We start from the raw sequence: 10492 nt of genomic DNA, 5'->3' as shown, positions 1-10492 counted from the left end.
AAAAGAAAGTAAAATACATTTTCCCGTATATCATCTTAGTACATTTTACATTTTAATACATTTTTTTTTTTTTTTACCAAACTTAGTTTTCTAATTTATCTAAATTGTTCCCAAAACACAGAATCTGGGAAATAACAGTTGACTTAATTAGCCCAGGAGTCCAATTAGAAACAGAAGCCACTTGGAACAAAAACTTGCAGCCACAGGGGGTCCCAGGACTGAGTTTGGGAATCCCTGATGTAGATAGTATATTTTAAAATGTTTAAAGAAAAAATATATAAATAATGTAAAACCAACACAAATTTTTTAGTGAATCAGTATACTGAAATGCAACAGAACCTAATTAGATTAAGCAATAAGTACATGCTGAAATTTTTTTAATTAACATAAATTTATAAAGCTATTAATGAATAAAAAGAGTTACATTTACTTTTTCAAATGTAATCAAAATGTAAATGTTTAAAAGAAATTACTGTATTCCAAAAAGTTATAACAAAATCCTTGGATGAATGTACCGATTTAACAGTCAGTGTACATCTCCATCGTCAACTATGGACCATAATCAGTGACTGAAAGAAAAAGATCACTGGTAAAAGTGGTCAGAACGGCCTTTCCTTTGAGGGCAGGGTAAGGAGGTCTGCAATCTGTGAGCACCTTGTTGAAGAACTGTTGCTCCTCTAGATAATGAGGAACCACTTGAGGTAGCTTGTACTTCTAGGTGAGAACCCCCCAGTGTATGTCCTGCATGAAATATATTGCCCTTGGTGTATCTGAAGAAGATGCAGAACATGCCAGGCAGATTACAGTTTTTTTGGCTGTCCTTGGAATACCTGTGAAAATTTTACAATGAACTTGAAAACAGTACTGAGTATTCTTAGTGAATTATGATTTGATTAAAGTAGTTTGTTGCCACCTGAGACCCTCACAAGGACAAGCAGATGGAAACAGAGATGTGATGAAGAGATTTGGTGGTCATACATGTCCTGAAAAGTGGTTCTTTGACATTGTGTCATTAACTAAATATCTATATCCTTAAATGCATACACTCTTCCAAATAGGCAATGGAAAGACAAAACACGTGAATAGTAGCGAACCATTAGAAGATGGCTATTAAGACAGGTAACACAACATCAGAACAAGAGTCTGGTCCAACTGATAAGCCAGACTATGAGCAAGTTCCTTTGTTTGTTGCTGAGATCTTGGCTCTTCAGACATGTTCAGGTAACTATTTGGAGAAAAAGTCTGCAGTTTGGCTTGCTTGCTGAATTCCAGTAAGACAGTACTCCTATGTGAACTCTTCGTGATAAAAAGACAGCCAGCAGCAGGCAGTTTTGTTGTTGCTCTTTTTATCATTCTACAGTACTTAAATATTCCTCTCAGAGGATTGTATTCTTGGGATTGTTTGGGGGCTTGTGTGCATCATGATTCTTAAAGTTGTAGAAAGGCAGCCAGAAGCAGGTTGTGTTAGCTCTTTTTTATCATCTTATTCTAATTCTGTTTCTACCAATAATTAAATACTTGCTCTGTATTACAAAATAATATCAATTTTATAGGTTGATTTTCGGCGGTGGGTTGGTGCCCTGCCCAGGATTGGTTCCCTGCCTTGTGCCCTGTGTTGGCTGGGATTGGCTCCAGCAGACCCCCATGACCCTGTGTTTGGATTCAGCAGGTTGGAAAATGGATGGATGGATGGATGAATGGATAGGTTGATTTTAAAGAATATTGTAGTTGACTTCATATGTATCCATTTACATTTGTAAAGGATCTTGTCTTACAGTTCAGAATCATTCTAATACACTATATGCTTTGATGGCGGCACGGTGGCGCAGTGGGTAGCGCTGCTGCCTCGCAGTTGGGAGATCTGGGGACCTGGGTTCGATTCCCGGGTCCTCCCTGTGTGGAGTTTGCATGTTCTCCCCGTGTCTGCGTGGGTTTCCTCCGGGCGCTCCGGTTTCCTCCCACAGTCCAAAGACATGCAGGTTAGGTGGATTGACGATTCTAAATTGGCCCTAGTGTGTGCTTGGTGTGTGGGTGTGTTTGTGTGTGTCCTGCGGTGGGTTGGCACCCTGCCCGGGATTGGTTCCTGCCTTGTGCCCTGTGTTGGCTGGGATTGGCTCCAGCAGACCCCCGTGACCCTGTGTTCGGATTCAGCGGGTTGGAAAATGGATGGGATGGATGGATATATGCTTTGATGCCAATTAAAATGTCTTTTCTAGCACAAGTCAAACACTTTTACATTAATTTCTGAATATTACAATGGCAGGCATCTTGACTCTTCTTAATGCATCAGTAGTGTCGAACAGTACGAGTCAATGGTTTCAATGAAGAAATAAACCCATTCATTTCCCGAACTCAGCTTTTTCCATTTCAGTATTACAGGGTTACAGTATTGTTGTGATGTGAGATTTGGCATACAAGTTGATAAATATTTTGCATGTCTTTATTTATAACTTAGGCAAAGCAATGTAATATTACTGTTACATTAGTGAAAAGCATCCCCCAACTGCCAAAAGCTTTACCTTAACATTTGGTTTTGGGGATGACAGGTGTTAAGATGTTCTTTGCCCCATTGGTCTGAAGTATGGCTGTTTGGGACTGTCTTGTATCAGAAGCCTTTAAGTACCATGACGCCCTATTGGCTGTAGGGGTGGGACAGAGAATCTATAAATTTGCTCACTCCCTCACTCTCTCTCTCTTACCAACCTCTGATGAAGGACCATCTCACATATCATGAACTGACAAGGACAACGCAATGAAGAGCACAACTTGGCAGCCATATTGAGACAGGCATGCGGCCTGTTCTGAAGAAAGCTGACCACAAATGATGCCTTAACTAGAGACATTTTAAGTAACTAACAATTCTGTGTGACGCCTGAAACTACACATCACCATTTATCAGGTTGTATGGTTGCCAATATTCAAATGTACTTTGCATATTGTTATTATTTATGAATATTATCAATAATACATTATTTTATGTGTAACTTAACTCCTGCTTGTCTTTTACTACACCTAATTGCCTGAGGTTATAGATGTAGAAGGGAAGGTGGGGAGAAGTTACATACTATAATACCTTATAAACAGTGGTAAGTCTGTGAGATCTGAGGCATTATGACAAAGGCTACATATTAATAATACAAAAGGGGAAAGCAAAGCAATATAATACTCTACCAAGACAAAACAAGTATGAACCAGGCATCAACAGGACATTACTAACTCAATAAAAGTATACTGTACACTCATATTCACAACCATATCCAATCACCTCAGGCCAGTTTAAAAACACCAGCTACAGTAACCAAACAGGCCAATGTAAGAAAGCATTGGCAAATTTAAAGAGACAACGAGAAGGCCAAGACTTGAACCCATGTCTCTGGTGCTATGAGGCTATAGTACTAGTCATTATGAAATCATAAAAATAGAACATAGAAGCAAGAAAAATTAACAGAAATAATCTATGATTAATGATCTACAAAATACACTCAGCATGTTGCCAGAACACCTGTAATTATGTAACAATGCCTTATGCTTTGTACTTTTAAAGAAACAAACTTTTTTTCTGGGATAATTCCACAAAGACCAGACCAGACCAACAGACAGACCGACAGACAGACAGAAAACTTTGGAATGCTACCTGTGTTCAGTGTGACTTGTAAACAACCAATCGATATGGTATATAGCATGGTGGGGGGCAGACTCAGTCCTGGAGGGCCGCAGTGGTTGCAGGTTTTTGTTCTAACCCGGTTGTTTAATTAGAAACCAATCCTTGCCAATAATTTCATTTCATGGCTTGTTAGTGCTTTAACTCTGCTATGTCAAGTCATTCTCATATCCTCGATTTTTTTTCCTTTCTAAGGATATCATTCAAATGATTTGAAGGCTAAAATGGATGAGTAATTCTCAGTCCTTCACTTTTTTCTCTTTACTTTCCTTCCAAGTACTTCATTAAACCAAATAGTGCATGATAAATACACATGGATTGTAACACGCTAAATGGAGAACTGCTGGTCTCTTTTGTCATTTGCATCTTATTGCTAGCAAGGGGGGCTTCGCCCCCTGCTCGCTTCGCTTGCCTACCCCCGGCGTTGGGTATCCTGAAATACATTAGTCGAGCTCGTTCGTCTTGGAGCCATGCCCGCTGTGCTCGTGGAATTTCAGACGCGCGCTGTAGGCGCCTGCATTCATTGATTTTATCCAGGCGGGCTCGTGTTTGTATATCCGTCAGTCGAGCTTGTTCGTTTTGAACCCATGCCTGCTTTGCTTCCGCAGTTTCAGATGCGCGTTGTAGGCGCCTGCGTTCATTGATCTTATCTAGGTGGGCTCGTGTTTGTATCGTTGAGCTGTATTGTGTTTGAATTTGGTGTAAAGCGTTCAGCGGTTTGTACAATCCCAAGCAGCACATTATTCCTAACTTCACTCCGCAGTAGTGCCACTCACAATATGGCGGTGACGCCTGCGCCTTCACTCCGCAGTAGTGCCACTCACAATATGGCGGTGACGCCTGCGCCTTCCGTACTATCATTGTGGACCTGTGGGGCTGCCGTAGCCTCTTCCATTTGAATCTGGGCTGCAGCGCAGAATCCTCTTTTTTGTATGGCTGTGTCGTTAGTCGTTAGCTATGGGCGTATTGTTGCTTCATTTCTCATTCACGTCAGTTGAGCTCTTTCGTTTTTGGGCCGTGACTCCTTCGTTTGTGGTGGATACGACTTCGTGTGCGGTTTATGAGACGCGCGCTGTACGTGCCTGCGCAGTATGTCTCAGGGTCCCATCGCCGTGTACCTGCGTCCATGCCATCTGGTTTACCATTCTTGGTTAGTAATACGGATAAGGAGCAATTAAAAACCAAGACTACAGCTCTTTAAGACTAAAATAAGCAATAAGGGTTCAAAATCTTAACAAGCGAGAAGCAGAAGTGTTACATGAGCAATACGTGCTTCTTATTAAGCAACTGGGTTGGAGCAAAAACCTGCAGCCACTGAGGCCCTCCAGGACTGAATCTGCCCACCCCTGGAGTGTAAACCAATTCAAAACAAACAAAAAATTTTAAAGTATAAGTGCAAAAAGAAAAAAAAACATTTGCAGCCCTGTAATTAACCTCAAAATCTACTCTGGCATTAAGTATATCAATATTTGTTGCTTACTTTTGATGTACTGAATGAACTTCTTGCGCCCCCTTTACCAATCTTGCATGCAATGCAAAAACACCTGGCTGTAAGACTCATTCTATTTCCTGGAGATAGTTAAAAAGCATCATTAATGTCAAATATGCATCACTACAGAGATAGAGATTGTTTATTTTTCGTTTCTACAGATGTCCAGTCAGGTACATGAAATATAGTACTGGTCGCTCATATACAACATGACAAAATAATTGCAAGACAGTAAAAAATACAGAACAGAACACTGCTGTTGGATGTTTAATGAATGTTATTATACAGGTTACTTATTCTAACTGTGACGGACATTATTGAGAAGATGAAATGCAGAGGGGTAAAAATTGTTCTTGAGCCTTGCGAGAGGTGCTTGCTTTGATATTGGTATACCTATGGCCTTACCTGAGTTTGGAAGACAGACTGAGCACAGTGTGCGTAGGGAGCACAGAACTGCATCAGTCCCATTTCTGCAGCATTTGGTATATACAATATTGACAATATTGTTGTGGGAAGAGTAGAGCCAGTGATATGCTGCGCCTGCTTCACCACCCTTTGGAATGATCTGTTTTTCCTGGGCTGTTGTGTTCTCATACCAGAATGTGATCCCTTAAGTCAGTGCACACTCAGTTGGGCTGTGGTAGAAGTCTGTTTCCACATACCACACTTCCTCAAGCATGTGAGGAATTAATAATGGCAGTGGTGTTTTGTGAGCAGGTTAGTTTCTCTGAGAAATCTGAAACTATTCACTCTCTCCGCCACTGCCCCCATCAATGCAGACTGCTGAGTTGTTCACCTGTCCTCTCCTGAAATCCAGAATCACTTCTTTAGTGTTGGTTATATTCAGGGTGAGATTGTTGATGCCACACTAGTAACTAGACTGTTAATCTCCTGATGGTATGCAGTCTCATTATTGTTTGTAATGAGACTGATAACTGTGGTGTCATTAGCAAATGTAATTATATTAGTATCATAGTTGGCTGTATAGCCATAACTGATTAGTGAGAACTGCATTGGGATCAGACAGTAGCCTTATTGGAGCCCCAGTGCTTACCATCAGTGGTGATAATGTTTTGGTGCCAGTCCTAACTATTTGATTTCTACCTGTTAAAAACTCCAATATCCAGTTACAGATTGACTTGGGTAGACACAGTTCCTTGAAGTTTTGCAACCAGCTAAGAAGGGGTAAAAGTATGAAAAACTGAGCGGTAGTCAGTACAATAGCATCCTAACATACATTATGTGTTCTGACTATCCAGAAGAGCAGGGTGGAGAGTCTGTGATACAGCAGATCTGTTTGTCTGGTAAGCAAAACTCAGAGGCTCCAGAGAGGCAGGAATAATGCAGTTGATGTATGACAGCACAAGCTTTTCTAGACATTTCATGGCCATTCAGATGAGGTAACTGGGCGGTAATCATTCAGACATGTATCTCTGGGGTTTTTGCACAAAGGAACAATGGAATACCTGTGGGATGGCTGCCTGTGTAAGAGATGAGCTGAAGATTTTAGATGATTCTGAGGCACAGATATTTAGCACCTGCAGTTTTATCTGTCTAGTCCTACAGTTTTGCGAGGGAGGGTTAAACCTCTGGAATGCTTTACAAACAGCTCGCTCAGTTACTTGAAGAGTGAATTCAGCTGGCTGACATGGAGACCTGGTTGCTTTTTCCACATTGTGGCTTTCAAAGTAAGCATAGAAATGTTGAGATTATCAGAAAGTGAGGCATCAGTAGTGAGAGTATCTTGTCCTAGAGCCTCTATAAATTTGTTAAAGCCAGCAAACCTTGACACATGCACCTTCAATTAGCACCGTTGTACTACTGTACGAGTTTGGCATTATAGGCCCTTTTAGCTTACCTAATTGAATTTTCCAGTGAATTCCTTGATAACCTGAACAGTTCTTTATCACCACAGCTAAAGGCCATTTTGTGCACTCTTAGTCTGTCACATACTGTATATCTGTGTTGAACCATGGTTTTGGTTGGGGAAAACCTTAATTAGTTTAACTTACACACAGTTATTTGTACAGAATGTAATTTAGTCTGTCAAAGCCTCCATATTCTCACTAACTCTGCGGAATCAGCTACAGATAAGTCCCAGTCTGTAGTGTGAAAGCAGCCCTGCAATTGTTCCTCTGCCTCAGCTGACCACTATTGAACTTTTTTTTTTTTTTAACAGTGATTGGCTGTGCCTTTAGTTTCTGTTCATAAACTGGCCACAGCACAATAGAAACATGGTCAGACTTGAGAAAGTGAGGCTTAAGACTTGCCCTGTACGCATCAGCAATAGTTGTATACCATCGATCCAGTGTATTATTTTCTCATGTAGGAAATGATGTATGCTGATGGGAGAGATGACTTCAGTTTCCAATAGTTAAAATCTCCTGCGATGTTTAGGCCCACATTGGGAATTTGTTTTCGTGTTTTGTGATGACGTCAAACATTTCATCCAAAGCACGATTCAAGGTTGCCATCTATGGAATAAAAACCACTGCAATTACAACTCCTGTGAATTCTCTTGGTAAATAAAATGGTCAACATTTAATGTAAAACATTCCTCATTCTCTTGAGCAGGATTCAGATAATATAGAGACGTCTGCGTACCATGTATTGTTAACAAACAGACACACTCCTCCTTTGTGTGGTTTACCTGCAGACATTCTGTCTCAGTCCAGTCTTTAAATGCTGAAATCTTCGATGGTGAGCTTTCATCCAGCAGTGGATTTCATCTGTTTTGTTCTTTATTGATTGTACATTAGCTAGTATTATTATGGGAAGAGGCAGCCTTACCCCTCTCTTCCATTGCCACTGTTTCAGTCCACACGACCTGTCACGTCTCCATTTGCTACGGTGTGGACTGCACTCCCAACTAACCCTCCAAGCTACAGTTATCTCTGAGCATTTCTGGAAAACTGGAAAGTTTGTCAGGTTGTTTAAAGAAACATTAAAACTTCACACGAATGTTCAAAAGTAACTGTCAATTATACTTAATGTGTGCATACATTATTTCTGCATGTAAGACAAGAAATAAAACAAAAAGACATTGAAATGCTAAATCTGGTTAGACAATGGTCAACATGTTGCTTTCGCGTCAGTGCCACATATGATACGGTGAAAAACTTCTCTATGACATTGAAAAATATATTTTTGTTGTGCCCAATTTTTCTTAATTGTTAAGAAAGACTTCCACCTTGCTTCTTCCAGGTATGGAATTGAACTCTTATTCACTCTGGACTTTAGTAAGAAAATGTCTCTGATGTAGTCAGGTAGTATTTTCAAATGGCAGGGCAAGCCATGGCTTATGCATAATATACCGTATTGTCAAAAATTATGTATATAAATAATGCATGAACCTTTCATTCCTACATTATTGAAACAGAAAAGGTATTTAATTCAATTTTTTAAACAACAGCAGAAAAAAATTATTTGGACAAAAATGTTTCTCTTTCTTAGAAAAGGAAGGTATTATTCATTATTTTCTGGCCCCATTTTATAATTGTTAAACTATATCTTATGCTGCCTAACTTTTTCATTCCTTTAAAAACTTTAAAAAGCTGATGTCTTTACTTACTACAACTCACTACAATTGTAATCAATCACAATGGCACAAAGCAAATGAGCATATATGGACAAGAAATTCAACTTCAGTATGTTTTGGAATATCCTGTATAAATAAATTTAATTTCAAAGACAGGTTATACTTTTGATTCACCAGATTTTAAGTGCTACCATTTTCTTATTTTATGAAGCAACTATGAAATGTCATTTATGACACCAGAGTTGGATTCAAAGGTACTCACTCACTTTATAGAGATATTTCTTGTTTTTTTCGTACAGCTTTGAATAATTTAATGTTCAAGCTAGGAAGATCACATAACAACTCCAGGTCAAAGAAAATTTGAAATCTGTCAACAAACTTGTTCTCTTTTTCCATACGGAATCTCATTGCCCAAAAGATGATAGTGTCATCATGACACAAGTGATTGAATGTAACAAGCAACTCCTCCAGAAATGGGTGGCTGTACACAACATCAGCTGCCATGATGTAGTCAAAATGAAAGGATGAACGAGGAAAATTCTTCTCCAGCTCCTTCCCCCAAGTGAGTTCCTTGACATTAGGGAAGTACTTACATCTGTTTTTGGTGTTGAAGGAAACGTTATACTGCAAATTACCCAACACATCTGGGAGGTCTGTTGCAGTGACATTAGCTCCTAGAAAACAGATATACAAGTAAAAAATAATTAAATAAAAAAAAATGTACTATGTAGTAAATAAATGTTCACTATCCAGTACTGCTTACTGCTTCATGCACAGATGACTCTATGGACAGTGAACAAAATAATGGAAATCGTGCACTAGCAAAGAGAAACAGTGGACACAAGCTGTGGACAGAGGTAGACTCACACTTCATGGGACAGTTGCTACAGTAAATAACATAAAAGTTCAACTTTAGAAATTAGCACAGAATTCAGTCAGCACCTCCGTGACCCAGTCTCAACAAAAACGGTATGTCATAAACTTCAACAAACTGCATTTTATGGCCATTCAGAAACCATGTGCTTCTAAGTCCTACTAACAAAACCCCAGAACCTGTTGTGAGGAACTCAAAACCTGGACCCCTGTGAAAAGGAACAAACTAATTTAGTGTGATGAATCATCTTTCACCACATTCACTTCATCCAGATATGTTTACATTTAGAGAAAGCCAAAGGATGCCTTCAACCCACAATGTCTGTTGCCAACTATTAAAAATAGCAGCGGATCTGTAATGGTATGGGGAGCCATCTTGTGCAAGTCATGGTGGAGCGGCAGAGTTGTACAGTAATGTGGGGCTCAGTAGTCAACATTTAATGTCACCAGGAAGCACTCTGTTCACAGTGTTCAGAAGCAGTATCTGCTCAGTTAAGGCCAGGAAAGACTACGTCCAAGTGCTGTTGTAATCCAGATGTTGTGGGTGTGTGGCTGGCCATTGATAGTTACCAAATTACCTGAGAAGTGAGGTGGCTTCTGGTATATACAAAAACACTTAGTGTAGCCGGGAGCCTGTACATTGTGGTAGGGGCATAGTATGGTGTGGTGCATTGCTGTGCACAGTAAGGATGAAGTAGACAGCTCAACTGACATCAACGGGAATCACCAAGTTCTCAGTGTCTCAGCTAAGGTTAGGAAGTCTCCTTTAACTCAAGATGATCAAAAAACTGTTTTTGGAGGCAGTTGCTACAGACTGCTAGACTTTAAATGTCAGGAGACTGTGGAAGATTGTGGGTTCGCTTCCCTGTTCCTCCCTGTGTGGATAGCGCTTTGAGTACTGAGAAAAGCGTTTCATAAATGTAATGAATTA

At 39.9% G+C, this 10492-nt stretch overlaps 1 protein-coding gene across 2 annotated transcripts in view; it reads right to left on the bottom strand.

Moving 5' to 3' along the window:
- Nucleotides 1-8715: 8715 nt before the first annotated feature.
- Nucleotides 8716-10492, bottom strand: part of mettl21e (methyltransferase like 21e) — a 33504-nt gene continuing 31727 nt past the window's right edge. For both annotated transcript variants that reach the window (XM_051926877.1, XM_028801306.2), the window contains exon 7: nucleotides 8716-9362. In XM_051926877.1, the coding sequence (XP_051782837.1) occupies nucleotides 8956-9362 (407 nt within the window). In that variant the 3' untranslated portion in view covers nucleotides 8716-8955. The remainder of the gene's footprint in view (nucleotides 9363-10492) is intronic.

Source organism: Erpetoichthys calabaricus, chromosome 4 (assembly GCF_900747795.2).
Source record: "Erpetoichthys calabaricus chromosome 4, fErpCal1.3, whole genome shotgun sequence".
Lineage (NCBI taxonomy): Eukaryota > Metazoa > Chordata > Cladistia > Polypteriformes > Polypteridae > Erpetoichthys > Erpetoichthys calabaricus.
The sequence above is the reverse complement of the archived record's forward strand: the minus strand, read 5'-3'. Positions and strand labels throughout refer to the sequence as shown.